Source organism: Pipistrellus hanaki, assembly GCF_964339955.1.
Source record: "Pipistrellus hanaki genome assembly, chromosome: 9".
In the NCBI taxonomy this organism is placed as follows: domain Eukaryota; kingdom Metazoa; phylum Chordata; class Mammalia; order Chiroptera; family Vespertilionidae; genus Pipistrellus; species Pipistrellus hanaki.
In genome coordinates this window covers 48,478,528-48,494,543 of record NC_140511.1, presented here as the reverse complement: position 1 = coordinate 48,494,543, position 16,016 = coordinate 48,478,528, and the positions used below count along the sequence as shown (strand labels likewise).

The following is a 16,016-nucleotide window of genomic DNA, read 5'->3' as shown; positions in this document are numbered from 1 at the left end:
CCCAGCCCCCAGCAGCGTGCCGAATACACCTCAGTGCTCTGGAAAATGTGGTTATAGTATAATTTATCTTTTGGTGCCAGTGCTGTGCAGAGAGCCTCCTCTACAAATGTGGATCTTATTTTATTTAATCAGTGATTCAATTCTGCAATTCTTTAAAAGGAAAGTATTTTTAATCATGGAGTAACACAAATTCATTCATTAATAGTTTCCTACCTAGAGCCCTCAAATTTTGTTTGCATTAGAATTGTAATGCTAAACTATTTTTTTCATCTCAATAATCCTCAAATTTTTGACATTGCTTTGATTCATTTATATCTTTTATCCATCATCCTGTTTTTCTTCTTGGTCTTGCAAAACTGAGATTCTATATACAAAAATGTTTTAGGAATGCTTACTATGCTATAAAAGGCAACGGAACTTTAGGATCTTTATGTTTACTTATGATTGACATGTGCATAATCTTAAAACACCATTGATCCCAGATCTTTTTGTTTCCTTGGTGAGCACTTGCCAATGGTGGTAAAAGGATTAAGACAAGCTTCTCACAGGATGGATCAGACAAATTATTCACATCATTGATTAAAATGTTGGAAAGGGTAGAACATCATTAGCAGTCCCCTTGACACTTCCTTTTAGGATAGTCTCAATCTACTTAGTCTTTAGTTGTGGAAGGTAATTTAGATTCAAATTGCAGAATGCCTTGAAGTCATGTTAAGGAGTTTAGACTAATATTATTCTCAACACTCACAAGCGTGCAATAGCATATTCTGGAACAGGCAGTGACGTGATTATGTTCCAGAAATATACAGTAGGAACAAGCAGTGACGTGAGTATGTTCCAGAAATATACAGCAGGGTAGATGTTGGGGAGGACTGAGAGGTTGGAGGGACAGAGGCCACTTTGTAGACAAACATAATAGTCAGGTGTTGATTTAAGTTCTCAAGAGGAGATCCACACAGAATGTTATCTGTAGTATGATCTGCTTTTAGCAAGGGTTACAAACTAAATGCCTACTGACCCCAAACAAAAGAATGCAGATGAGCCAAGCAGGCCAAACGAAGAGCAGCAATGTGGTGGGGTCACCAGGCAGGGATGTAGGAATACTGTTAACACATCTCAATTTTTTCAGAGAAGCTGGAAACTTAGCTTTTATATGGTAGTGTCCCATTGCATGAAATTTGTGCACGGGGGTGGGGGGTTCCCTCAGCCTGGCCTGTACCCTCTCCAATCTTGGGACCCCTCAGGGGATTTCTGACTGCTGGTTTAGGCCCGATTCCTGTGGGCAGTCGGACATCCCTCTCACAATCCAGAACCGCTGGCTTCTAACCTCTCGTCTGACTGCCTAATCACCCCTAAACACTCTGCCTTCCAGCCTGCTTGTCCCTAGCTGTCCCCCTGCCAGCCTTCTTGCCCCTAACTGCCCCCCCACCAACCTACTCACACCCAATCCACCCACTGCCCCCCCCCTGCCAACCTGATTGTCCCTTACTGCCCCCCCTGCCAGCCTGCTCGCCTGCCACTCCCTGCCCCGCACTGGCCTGATCACTCCCAACTGCCCTGCCCTCCCCTCCTGGCCTGAACAACCCTAACTGCCTCTACCTCTGCTCCACCACCATGGCTTTGTTCAGAAGGACATCCAGAAGGACTCTCGGTCTAATTAGCATATTACCCTTTTATTAGTATAGACTAGAGGCCCAGTACATGAAATTCATGCATGGGTAGGGTCTTTAGCCCTGGTGGGCAATCAGGGCTGATCAGGTCCCCTGACTCTTAGCCTCCCCACCTTCTCCTTCCCTCACTCCCTCAGCGCCACTGTCCCTGGTTGCCTGCCATGTTCTGCGCCACCCCCTGGTGGTCAGCTCACGTCAAAGTGAGCAATTGAACTCCTAAAGGGACAATTTGCATATTAGCCTTTTATTATATAGGATGTCTTCATTTTTAAATGTTGCCTTAATCTTTTAAAAACCCTAGACAACCAAAACAAAACATATCTGCAGCCAGGTGGAGTGAATAGGATGCCAGCTTTACAAGCTGTAGCTTTTAGCTTCTTCTGGTTGTGAATTCTTATTGTGTGATATAGTGGGGAAAGGCCTAAGGGATAGGACTTAGAAAACCTTCAGTGAGATACATCTTGATAACATATTTAGGAAAGAATGGAAAATGCGAACTCATGACTCTTTATGGGTAGCAAAAGCAAAGATTTTATTAACAACTTGTCCCTAAAGAACACTTTATAAATAGATTACTCTTCTAGTTTCATTTTGCTTAGGTAGTGCTGTTTCCTTCTTATTAGTCAGCATTGTTAGCATTTTTTATAAATCATGGTTTTGATGGAGACTTGTGGAGGAGCTGCTGAATTACAGAATAGGTTATTACAGCAGAAAATAAATTGTGTGGTGCTATAAATACTAGACTCTGTGACTCAGCAAATTCCCTTTATGTCTAAAGGAAACATCTTGTCCCTAACTCATGAAGTCTGTTTTCAATTTCTGCAGCTTTGCCATTGTCCCTGTTTGTCACTGATAGATTTTCACATGATGTGCAAGACATAAAGAACATCACTTTCAGGGGAGATTTAAGGATTGGGGAAATGAAAGCAGGGGAGGGGGAGACCTCTGTCAGAGGAGTGCTTCAGTATTGATGGCAGGGGATTACCAGGAGTCAGAGAACCATCTGGAATGACTGTGAGAAATGAGATTGTTGTAGTATACTCTTGGGTGATGTTTCCCGCTAATAAAATTAGAATAAAAATTGTAATGTTAGAAGGGAAACCCTTGGAAAATATGCAATTAACCATTTTAGAATTCAACAAGCATTTTATGTGTCTCCAATATCATCCATACTTAAGATACTCCAGACATTTGAGTTGATGCCAAGATGTGCCAGACATGGTCTCTGCCATCAAAGGCTATTAGGAGAGAGAGTATATGTACACAAAAAAATTAATTATTTATGTTTAATTGATTATATTTTAATGCTTCACTTTTAGAACCTAATAAATTGTTAGTCTTTTAATAAGTATTTATTACCATCTCTTAATGAGCATGCAAAAATAGGAATAATATAGGAGCTAATTTAATATAATACAATGTCTTATATAACAGTATAATATTATTTTAAAAACCCTTCTCTACCTTGATCACTTTTGTTATAATACAAATCCCTTTATTGCTGTTATATTTACCACATTGGCAACTGAAATCTATCCAAAGCTGCTCTATCTTATATAATTCTGAGAGGTCATTTCAGCACATTCGTGAGCAAACATAATCCTAAATTTAAAAACAGAATGAAATAATTATTGAAGAAGCATAAACAGAGTCCTATATATGATGTACCTTAGTCTGCTTGGGCTGCCATAACAAAATTCCATAGATTGGCTAGCTTAACAACAGACATTTATTTCCTCATGGTTCCGGAGGCTAGAAACCCAAGATCAGTGTTCCATCCAACTTGGTTTCTGGTAAGGACTCTCTTTCTTGGCTTGCAACCACCTTCTTGCTGTGTCTTCACATCTCTCTTCCTCATTTGCATATATGGTCTGGAAGAGGAGGAGTTGTCAAGGAGTGCCTGCAGTCTGGTATCTATTTCTTTCTTCCTTTTGTTTGTCTCTCAAGTCTAAGCACTTTTCAATGTTCATCAGAAACTACTCAGAAATTAATTCCTAAAGTGACTTAGCATCCAAACTTGGTCGGACCAGTGTAGAATCATAAAGGATGGCTGGCACTACTCCTGAACTATACAATAAGGTACATGTGTATTCCAGAGCCAGAATGGATAGGAAATATTCAGCAACTTACACAGTGAATCTTTGTATTCTGCGTTATTCTTTAAGAACATTGTATATTTACTAGAGGCCCAATGCATGAAATTTGTGCCCTCTCTAATCTAGGACATCCCTCTCACAATCTGGAACCGCTGGCTGCTAACTGCTCACCTGCCTGCCTGCCTGATCACCCCTAAATGCCCCCCCTGCCGACCCGCTCCCCCCCAACTGCCCCCCCTTCTAGCTTGGTCACCCCTTATTGCCCCCCCTGGCAGCCTGGTTGCCCCCAACTTCTCCCCTCTGCTGCCCTGGTTGCCCCCAATTGCCCCTCCTGCCGGCCTAGTCACCCCCAACTGTCCCCCACCCCACTGGCCTGGTCACCCCACACAGCCTGCTGTTCAGTTATTTGGTCGTCCTTCACTAACCCCCTGCCAGCCTTGTTGCCCACAAAGCCTGTGTTTAGTCGTCCATCCAGATGTTTCCGTCGTAACAGCCCCTGGCTTTTTATATATTGGGATGGAATCAATCCCACCAGCTAGCTTTTCCCCCTGAAACCTGATTTGTCTCTGAGCTCCCTAATTGGAGCCTTGGGCCTGGAGAGCAAACATGTCTACCGTAGACAGGCCTCTCACACCAATATGTTAACCTTTCCCTTGCCCAACTCATCTCTGAGATTATTTGTGTCCACTTATTTGGATTTGAATCTGGCCTGCTTGTTGGTGAGCCCATGAGTTTATTCTCCATATCCTGTCCCATGCTGGGTTTCCTTTCAATGTTCTGTGGAAAATGAATGGCATTGCTTAATCTAGTACATTTGAAGCTATTTCTTCTAGATAAGGAAAGAAGTTAACACATTCTTAAACATTCTTTTAAGACTGTGTTGACTTCATAAAATTGCATGGCAAAATATTACTTCTTTCTTTAGGACAGAATCATAAGAATCATTATGAAATGTAAGATAAATACTTTTGCCAACATTGGAGGGAGAGATGTCATTTGACAGCAGCATTCCCTACCACCATTGCTCCCCACGCTGCATGTAGACTGAGTCTCCTTACGCAATAAAGCTCATGAAGCTGGAGTGCGGGCCATTATGAGAAACATCTTGGGAAAGTTTTTTCTTCAAACCAAAGAAGTGATTAAAATTGGAAGATAGTTTTATCCACAGAAGCTTATTTTCTTTATTTCCTAAAACAACTACTACTATAACAGGATATACTGAATCTGAAACCCTAAATAGGCTCATTGCATTTTTCTCTAGATAATTATACCATGCCTTTATTTTGTGAAATATCTTAATTTTTGTACCTTTAAAAAAAGATGATGGAGAATAATGGAATCCCTTATTTCTATTCCTTTCTCTTCTACCCATCTTGCTGGGTGACCTTGGGTAAAGCCATTTTCTTTATATGTTCTCTCAAGTGTACAGTGAGGACATGCAGCATTCAGCTCACCACCCACTTTCTAGCCCAGCCAGACTGCAAAGTTCCATTTTTGCATTCCTTTCTGAAGCCCTGATGGAATCTAGGCAGAATAAGGTGCCACTGCCCTCTGCTGGTCCGAAGAACACACCTGCCCATCAGTGCCGCGGCTCTGCCCCCTCTCACGGCCGGGGACACAGTCCTCCATGCTTGCAGTTGAGAAGGCATAGCAGGAAACCACAAAGAAAACAGGCAGATTTCATGTTTGGAAAAATGATAATATTTTGAGTATTTTGGAATTAATGATTTGTGTGCATGTCTAAGATGCCATGGTCATTTGTGACTGTCTTGCCACCAACAAGTGTTTATCCTTAACCACTTCACCCTGCTGTAATTCTTCCCAAGTAAACAAACTGTGGGTTCTGACCCTTTGGGCCACTGTCACTCTCTTTTACACCATGTTTCCGCCTAGGAACATATACAGTTCACTCTTGTTCAAAAGATTTAAGCAAGTTTTTTCATGTTCACTTTTAGTTTGTAAATAAACAGGAAGATAATAGCTGGTCCGTGCCAAGGAAAGTGAATATGCAGCGTCAGTAAGAAAAATGCTGAAGGAGAAAGGCAGGGCTGTGGTGTGCTCTCTGGTTCCTGCAGAGGTGCCAATTTGTAATAAGATTTATAATTAATAACTTCTGTGTGTGGAAGACTCTAAAAGCACTTTAAATGAGAGCCTGATGCGGATTTGTTAAGAGCTTTTTCTGAGCTTATCTATACTAACATAATTTTAGAACTCTAAAATGTTAAGAACTGCTTATGTGACCTTGCATTTGTAAGAAATGGTGCTGCCTCTGACTGTCTTCATGGGAAAAACAGTTGAGAATTATGCTTTTATCTTGAATTTTGTGCCTTTAATCTCCTCTTGCAAAATAGCCTTGTGCGCTGCTATAAGGTCATTGTTAGTTCTTAGAATGCTTAGGGGCAAAAAAGGTGTAACCCACATCCCATCTTGAAAGGGACTTAAATGTGGGATAGAGAAGTACATGGATTCTCATAGGCAAATTGATTTAGCCACACCATTGCTAACTACTCAGGTACTACATTTCATGGTATGCCTGGTACCTGTTCCAGCTCTAGATTTAGTCTGCTTATTAAAATGATTCAAAAGAAAACTGTCATTATCAGAAACTTTAGTTCTACTGACAGAAAAAAAGATGAACTCAATTCCAGAGAATAAAATGGACAAAAAGTGTCTAACAATTGAGAATGCTACCTGCTGTTTGCTGAGAAATGATAGAATAAAAAATGTTGAGCCGGGACCGGTTTGGCTCAATGGATAGAGCGTCTGCTTGGGGACTGAAGGGTCCCTGTTCGATTCCGGTCAAGGGCATGTACCTTGGTTGCGGGCACATCCCCAGTAGGGGGTGTGCAAGAGGCAGCTGATCGATGATTCTCTCTCATCGATGTTTCTAACTCTCTATCTCTCTCCCTTCCTCTCTGTATAAAAATCAATAAAATATATATATATTTTTTAAATGTTGAAACATCTTTTAACTTTTAGAGGTGAAAACAATAGCTGTGAAAAGATACTCAAATCATGAACTGAAATTCAGCAATGTAAATTACCTGTGAAATTTAAATGCAGGGAGTATTTGAGATCTTGCTCCATGGCATATGTCATCATTTTGACTCACATAAACTCATAAAAATTCACATATAATAAAATGCATTATCAATTTGAAATCGTATCAAAGATGTCAAGGCAGAATATTACTTTGGGAAACAAAATCTTAAAATGCAGGAAAAAGGAACAAGCAGCAGTGCTAATTGGTATTTAATGTGTTTTGTGATTTGCTTCCAGTTCCTTTGCAAGACGGTTTGGTATCATAAATGCAGGGGCTTTGGAACCAGCCAAGTCTGCCCTTGAAACCACCACTTATGTAATTGTTATATGCCCTTGGGCAATTACTTAAACCTCCATGAACTTCTGTTTTCCTTAAATTGGCGATAATAATGCACATCTTATAAGGTTTTTAGTATTAAATGAGATATATAAATATTTATGAAGTTCCTCTAGTGCCTGCAAGAGTTAGTTTTCCTTCCGTCAGTTGTTAATCACAGAATAAGGCTGACTGCCACTCTGAAGCCCAGCAGGAAGTCCTGGAAAGGAAGGTTTGGTTCAAGATTAACTTCCTGTACCCAGACTCGGTTACCAGAAAATGCCCTTGAAGCCAGGACAGTCGCTAGGGAGTATGTGAGCCAGACAACAGCCTGGTGGTGAGGTCAAGGGCTAGAGTGAGCAGTAGGGAGGGTGCAATTACTCCTGAGTCCCAAGTTCATGACATGACCTCATTCTGTGTGCAAGACCAAGCTGTATGCTTACTCACATTTCAATTAGTGCCATTCCCCCTGCATTCCCCGCCCCCCCTCCCAAAAAAAAGGTATTCTAAAAACAAGTAGAAGAAATTTTGAATTATCTGGAGTCTTATAATTTGGTTGCAATGGATTTTATGTGTTCTAATTATAATAAAGCTTCCAACTCTACAGTGCCTACTATGTGCTTAGTCTCTAATTCACATAATAGCTTTCCTTTTTAGCTTTTGCTAAAATGTTCATTTTGATAGATAAAGTGACTGAGATCTGAAAAGGTTTTCTAGTAAGTCCAAAGTTGCCAGTTAAAAAATGAATGAGTTGTCCACCAGGTGTGCCTCAGTGGTTGAGCATCAACTCATGAACCAGGAGGTCACGCAGTTCAATTCCCAGTCAGGGCACATGCCCAGGTTGTGGATTCCACCTTTAGTAGGGGGCATGCAGGAGGCAGCCAATCAATGATTCTTTCTCATCATTGATGTTTCTATCTCTCCTTCTCCCTTCCTCACTCTGAAATCAATAAAAACATTTTTTAAAGTAAGTTACTAGTTGCTAAGCTTATACTGCCATAAGATACTGTTTAGATATGTCATTTGAGCACATCTGTGGTTAACTGTGGCCCCTGTAACCTTCAGAACTGTCACAGCTCTGCCAGCCCCATGGTGATAGATTTCATATTGTGTTCTCACAGAAACTGGCCCCCGGAGTCAGCCAGTTTGCTTACACCTGTGTGCAAGACCACCCCATTTGGACAAATCAGCAATTTTGGGAGACAACTTTTTACAATGCAGTGCAGGAACAAGTTCGCTCCCTGTATCTCTCAGCCAAGGAAGACAATCATGCCCTGCATCTGAAGCAGAAGGTAAGAGAGTTGGAGGAAGGTGCATGTGTGGGTCGGGATCTTGTCTTCAAGGAAAATGTATTGAAATGTCCCCGGTGAAAAAGGAAATCTAGTCACTTTCCTACCAATGTGTTTGGCGTTTACTTAGGGAGCGCTGTGGTGAGCATCTTTCTTTTGTTGATTTCTAACATTCTCTCTCTCTCTCTCTCTCTCTCTCTCTCTCTCTCTCTCTCTCTCTCTCTCTCTCTTTTCTGTAATAAGTTCTCAGTACAATTCTTTAGCATTAGAGTTATTTTATTATCTAGATATGTAAAAGCCTAAGTGGAAGGCCGACTGTTCGGCCATCCTACTGGTAGCTATGATGTTTACTGACCACCAGGGAGCTGCTGAGCTGCAGTACTCGGGAGACATACCTGGAACCAGAGAGGAGGAAGCCTGATTCCAGGGTGCGTCACCTGAGAACCACCCTCTCGCAATTCGGGACCCCGCAGGCATGTTGGAGAGCTAGTTTCTGCCCAATCCTCACAAGGCTAGGCTGAGGGACCCCTCCGGTGCACAAATCTGTGCACCAAGCCTCTAGTATTTTAATAATAAGAATTCCCTGGAAACAATTATAGGATATTGAACAGAACAAACACACCTAAAATACCTGGGTACATGTCTTTGTGCCCTTAACTTCTTGAAGAAATGTCAAATTCAAGTTAATTGCAAATTCATTAGCCCTGCTCAGAAGAATGCCAATGCCAACAATGAATCACCGTCTTCTTTTAGTAATATTCTATATACTCTATATATTTTATCAGTATAACATTTTTAAAAAATATTTTAGAACAGAGACAATTTGTTTTTAATTTGAAAAGGAATTTAAATATTTCTGAAATTTTAAAATGTTCACTAGCTATCTGGTCTTGGGCAATTCATATTACCCTCTGTGCCTAATTCCCTCATTGGTAAGATGAACAGATATGACTGTATGAGATTGTAATGTCTAATACAAGTAAAGCACAGTGAAGAGTGCCTGGCATGTATTAAATAATAAATGTTAGAATTTTTCATCCTCATTAATTGAATGAGGCCAATTAAAGCCTAATTGTCCATGTGGATTCACTTTAAGACTAATTTTTCATTTTATAGCTGGGCTAATAACTTGCTGCTGACCCTTTCCAACTACACAGTAGTATTCAAATATTCGTTGCCTGGTAAATTTAAACATATTCTTGGTCTGATATTGAAGATGGTAAGAACAGAACTTTTAATAACAAATAGCACTATCTGGCATCTAGCTGATGCTCCAGATTATTGTTGTACACTGTTGGTGTGAATTTAATTTAAACTCTGATTTTTCTTTCATAACACCAAATGAACTTGGGTAAGGATAAACACTATTAGTTTGAGGTCATGGTCCAGAAATAATTGGGCTGGTGGAGTGCTTTTGGTAGTTTTTTAAGCAGCTGTAATGCTAACATTGTTATCTCTCAAAAGCATTCGTAAAGCAAACACATGCTCTGTGTCCTGCATTCTAGAGAAGTCCGTCTCTGAGTCCCAGGTTAGATACAAGTGAGATTGTAGGTAGACCAGCTGTTCACGACTATAAATACTATGCAAATGTCAGTTCATGTTACTGTTTAACTCTTAACCCTACCAGGACACTCCTCTTAAAAATTCCATAGGCACCCATATCCTCATGTATAATGTTTGACACCCACATTTACAAGGAAATCTAGCTCTGTATTGTGACTTTGATCATTCCATCTCCTTCTCCAAAAAAACAGAAGAAGAGAAACGTATAAGGGTATTAGTAATGATACTTGAGTAATCATACCTGAGCATTTATAGTTACTCAGGTTAATAATCCTATCTTATAAAGAGGGAATATGCTAATTGACTATGACTCCATCACAAAGATGGCTATACCCATACTTGAATCCAAGTTCCCATAAAGAGCCTTAATGAGCTATCAGCAGGGACCTGAGGCTATGCCCTCCCCTGCCCCAGTAGGGCTTGACAGGGAACCTCAGGCCACACCCCACACCCTGGCATCAGGCTGGGGATCTCAAGCCACGCCCCCTTACCCCCTACCCCAGCCCCAGCACCAGGCCATGGGACCAAAGGCCATGCCCCCTGCCCAGTGGGGCTTGACAGGGACCTGAGGCTGTCCCCACCTCCCAGTGCCGGGTTAGGGCACCTGAGGCTGCACCCCCTCCCCACCTGGTGAGGCTTGACGGGGGACCTCAGGCCATACACCCCACCCAGTGGGGCTTGACAGGGGATCTCAGGCCTTGTCTCCCACCTGACGGGGCTTGATGGGGGACCTCAAGGCATGCTCCCCACTCTGGTCTGTGCTGGGAGACCTCAGGCCACGCCCCCCATCCTGGTGCCAGGCCAGGGGACCTGAGGCTACGTCCCCTGCCTGGTGGGGCTTAACAGGGTGGGACTGGCCAGGTCTGGATCTACCCCAATGGGGCCAAGTTTGGGTCTCATGCGATTTTGAGGTGCATGTGGGTGGGCAGGGATTTGACTCTGGGTGTGATGCGCCCCAGACTCTGATAGGAGGAAGGTTTTCATATACATTTTACTAATTTTCTTTCATCTCTGACACTTCTATTAAAGAGAAATGGCAAATATCAATATTAAATTATTTCCTCTAATTAATCCCCTTTTAACATGTACAAATTTCGTGCATCTGGCCACTAGTGCAACTAAAAAGGGATGGAGCCACGGAGGTAAATAAATGCAATGAAATGTCAGCAATGAGAAGTGTATCCATCTGTCCATCTGTGCTTTGCCACTGCTTCCTCAGGTTTGTCACGTGATTCCACTCAAGGCCTGCTGGATCTGGGTAAAAAGGAAGACGAGGTTTGGTTTTGTTGTTGTTATGTTTTGTGTATATGTTTTCATCTTTGCTGATATAAGCATATAATAGATGAAGTATGGAAACATCTTCCATGGCTTCTGAAGCTCATGATGGATTAGCAGAGAATGTGTTGCTTTATTTTTAGGACAAGATTCCTAATGATCAATATCAGGAGAAGACAGCCATGGACCTGGCTGCCGAGCAGCTCCGCCTCTGGCCGACGCTGAGTAAATCCACGCAGCAGGAGCTGGTGCAGCGGGAGGAGAGCATCGTCTTCAGTCAGGCCATCCACTTTGCCAACCTCATGGTCAATCTGCTAGTCCCACTCGATACAAGTAAAAACAAGCTCCTAAGGACCTCAGCACCAGGCGACTGGGAGAGTGGGAGCAACAGCATTGTCACAAACAGGTACCGAAACGTGGCCACACAGACCCTCCTGTTCTTGACTTAGCAGAGAATGGAAGCTGTTGGGGACAAATATTTCAAAAATTAACCATTTTCAAACTTGCTCAGCTCTTTTCTAAGAGACCCTCACTTCTCTGACTTCTTAACCACCTCTCATACTCTCTTCTCTTTCCTGATCTGCTTTTTCCAATCTCACCAGCTGCTTATTCAGTCCTTAGCTCCTTCCTGCCACAGCAGTTTACAGAAAGTGCTTTGAAAAGTTACTAATGACCTCCTTGCTAAAGTGATTATTTGTTTCTTGGCTCTCTTTTCCTCAATTATCCCTTGCATGTGCCTGAAGTCATGTCCTCATCCATGCCTTCCTCTCAGCCCTCAACAACTTTTCCTACCACTGGGAATGAAACCCTTGGACTGCAAGGCCTGGAGGGATCTGGCCCCTGGCTACTGCGCTGACCTCATTTCCTATCACTTTTCTGTCGGCCAAACTTATCTCCCTGCTAAGCCTAATGTCAGGCACTCTAAGCATAGTGCCACCTCAGGGCCTTAGTGCTTGTCCTGCAATCTGGAACACTTTCCCTGAAAGAGTCCTATAAATCACTCCTTCCCTTCATCTAGTTCTCAGCTCAGATGTCACCTCCCCAGAGGCCTTCCTAACTAGCACTCTTTTTCCTACCTCACTTTTTTTTTTTTTTTTTGCATTCATGAAGTTTTCTACAACCTGGTTTTTACATAGTGAGGGGCTCAAGCACCTAAGTTCTTTAATAATTTGGAATGATATGATGCTATATTCATTGCTCAGCTTTACTTTAACACTGAATGGGCTAGCGTTTGGGAGGAGAACTGAGTAGGTTAGAATAGACACCTAAAAGAAGGCAGAGGAGGCGAGCATTTGTTCAAAGTGGGAACTATTGACTAAGCAACAAGCGCGGGGATTGAGGTTTCATATCTGCTCCACTTCAGATTTATTCCCTTCCCTACGTGAATGGAACACCTATGGTACAATGAGGGCTTTATCGTGGCCAAAAGGGTTGTGATGCTCTCAGAGAGAGATAAATATCGACAAGAAAAGGATTCATAGGACAACTTGGTTTCCCATTAGGAATAATGTGCTATTTGCTGAAAAATGATCTTTTACTTTATCTATCAGGGGGCATGTGCTCCAGTTGCCAAAGGGCAAAGATAGCTGCTACTTTGGCTCGATGTGGCAATTAACTTCGAAGGGAAAGTTTTTCTAGAAGGTTGAGGTATCAGATAATACGTGAAAAGGTCCTTTTTTTTTCTTTTTCTTTTTTCTTTATTTTCTGTGGTTCCTGGTTTCCTTTTAGGAAAATCACAGAAGGTACCTTATTCTTTAAAAAAAAAAAAAATTAGTCCAAAGGACAATCTCTGACAGTAGCTTCCAAATGTAGGCCAGTAGAATGTTTCCCTGTTGTCACTTATAAATGAGCTGTGAGTAAGTGAGCCTTCTGCTTGGGTAGATGTCTCTGAGCAAGTTTAAATTGCATGGAAATTGACTGTGATATGGTAGTAATTTGTCACATTTTGAGAACTGACCATGATTGCTTTCCTTGACTTTCTTAGTATTGCAGGAAGTGTAGCTGAGAGCTATGATACGGAAAGTGGGTTTGAAGATTCAGAGAATAATGACATTGCCAATTCTGTTGTGCGTTTCATTACCCGCTTTATTGACAAAGTTTGTACGGAGAGTGGAGTTACTCAGGACCACATCAAGAGCCTTCATTGCATGATCCCAGGTAATCACTTTGCAGATATTAGAGAACCAGAATATTGTAGGTAATTGAGTAAGAATTGTTTTAGGTCTGCTTTTTCCAGCATAACAACCTGTAATACTTGTCTTCCGTGGAGTTAAGCCATGCTGTTTACAGTCCTCCCTTGGTATCCATGGAGAATTGGTTCCAGGAAACCACCACCCCTTCACCGATACCAAAAATCTATGGATGCCCAAGTCCCTTATATAAAATGGCACACTAGCCCTAGCTCATTTGGCTCAGTGGATAGAGCATCAGCCTGCGGACTGGAGGGTCCCACGTTCAATTCCAGTCCAGGGCACATGCTCGGGTTGTGGGCTCCATCCCCAGTTGGGGGACGTGCAGGAGGCAGCCGATCAATGATTCTCTCTCATCATTGATGTTTCTATCTCTATCTCCTTCTTTGAAATCAATAAACATTTTTTTAAAAAAATAATAATAAGCTGAAACCAGTTTGGCTTATTGGATAGAGCTTCGGCCTACAGACTGAAAGGTCCCAGGTTCAATTCTGGACAAGGGCATGTACCTTGGTTGCAGGCACATCCCCAGTAGGGGGTGTGCAGAAGGCAGCTAGTTGATCAATATTTCTAACTCTCTATCCCTCTCCCTTCCTCTTTCTCTCTGTAAAAAATCAATAATATATATATATATATATATATATATATATTTTTTTTTTTTTTTAATAATAATAATAAATAAATAAAAATAAGATGGCATGGTATTTGCATTAGTGAAATCATAATATCTGTCCTTTTGTGTCTGGCTTATTTTACTTAGCATATGTTTTCAAGGTTCATTCATGTTGTAGCAAGTATCAGAACTTCATTCCATTTTATTGTATGGGTATACCACATTTTGTTTATCCATTCATCTGTTGATGGACACTTACATTGTTCCAACCTTCTGGCTATTGCAAATAATGCTGCCGTGAATATTAACACACAAGTATCTGTGTGAATCCTTATTTTCAGTTCTTTTGGGTGTATCCCTAAGAGTTGTTGCTGGGTCTATGTTCACCTCCTTGAGGAACCACCAAAATATTTGTTTTTAAATATCCAGTTCTAAATTATCCAGAATTTGTTGTAATTCTTCTTGCTTTGTGCCCTTTTCTTTTGCATCCTAGGAATTGTAGCTATGCACATTGAGACCCTGGAAGCTGTGCATCGAGAGAGTAGAAGACTTCCACCTATACAGAAGGTAATGTGTCAGGCCACGTGCTTCTGGGGTAGACCACGTCTTCTTAAAAACGGCAAGAATATACTGCTGTGCCCCAGGAAGTGCCTTCTCTTAACCTTTTACAGAGACCAGCTCCAGTTTTAGTAATATATTAAACTTCCAGAGAGTCCACCACGTAGCTCCTCATAAAAAGGATACTGTTCAGCAAAGAGCAACAGTAACCTCTTATTGAGTTGCTTTTACAAGCAGGGCATAAATTATGAACATTCTAACTTCCAAACCCAAGCCAGGATTTTATGCCCTGCCTACTTACAAAAAAATGACTTACGTCAAGTACCGTATAAAGACCAGGTACTTTAATCTCTATACAGTGCGAGCACATATCACAAGAATCTGGGAAGTCGATTAGAAATTGAGAGCCCCGAGCCCTACCCCAGCCTCCTGGTTCCTTATTTCCCAACTGGAGTTCCCTGGGACTTGGTCTGGGGTCTGTCCTCTAACAAGCCTCCCAGTTGACGATTTTGTAGCTCGTCTGGCACCAGCCTGTGGACTAGGGTTCAGGACCCTCTTACCTATACAACAGAATCATTAAAAGTAAATTCGGAGGAGAAATCCGAAACCACGTGGGTAAGAAAGATAACTTCACCAGAAACCTGAGACACAGTGGTTATTGGGCTTTGGCTTTACATTTAGCTCTGAGCTTCTTAGAGCCAAGAAAAGAAACATGCTGATTTATTTGTTTATACTGCTTTAAAGAGAAGCAAAAGAGATGTTCAAGAGAGATGGATTTTTTTCTTGTACTGAACTCTTTAGAGGAGTGTATCTCGTGGTGTTGTATTTCCCAAGATGTGTAAATGTTCATTACTTGGCCATTTGTTATCTGAATCTTCATTAAGAGCCAAGAAGGGTGGGTGGGTCTTTTTAAAGATGCATCCATTTTTTTAAGTTTTTTTTCCTTCAGTTTGCAAACGTAACAGTGCTCTTTGTATAAAACTGAGGCACTAAAGAAATACACATTGTGCAAAATGCAAGTCCCTTGTCTTGCCCACCACTACCCTTAACCATAATAACACCACCTTTAACAGTTGGCTCATATTCTTAACAATTTTCTTTTTTTTTCTTTTTTAAGAAAAAGGGGGTCATGATATATATATATATCATGATCCCCTTTTTGTTAAATAACCCAGCGTTTTTCAACCGCTGTGCCGCGAGATGTTGCCTGTTGTGCCGTAGGTGCAGACAAGAATTTTATAATTTTTCACTATTTTGTTTACTTAATATTTCATGATAAAGTAATTATAAAATACTTTCTTTGTGTTTATTTGATTCCTATTCAAGAGAATTACTTTATATATAGTCAATATAGGCACAGAGTTAAATTTTTTAACATTTTCTAATGGTGGTGTGCCTCGTGATT

The 16,016-nt window shown here is 41.4% G+C and overlaps 1 protein-coding gene across 2 annotated transcripts in view; it reads left to right on the top strand.

Annotated features, from left to right (window-relative positions):
• SBF2 (SET binding factor 2) overlaps positions 1 to 16,016 on the top strand; it is a 305,413-nt gene that overhangs the window by 224,980 nt on the left and 64,417 nt on the right. For both annotated transcript variants that reach the window (XM_084893456.1, XM_084893455.1), the window contains exons 18-21: positions 8,246 to 8,416; positions 11,395 to 11,657; positions 13,236 to 13,408; positions 14,547 to 14,620. In XM_084893456.1, the coding sequence (XP_084749582.1) occupies positions 8,246 to 8,416; positions 11,395 to 11,657; positions 13,236 to 13,408; positions 14,547 to 14,620 (681 nt within the window). The remainder of the gene's footprint in view (positions 1 to 8,245; positions 8,417 to 11,394; positions 11,658 to 13,235; positions 13,409 to 14,546; positions 14,621 to 16,016) is intronic.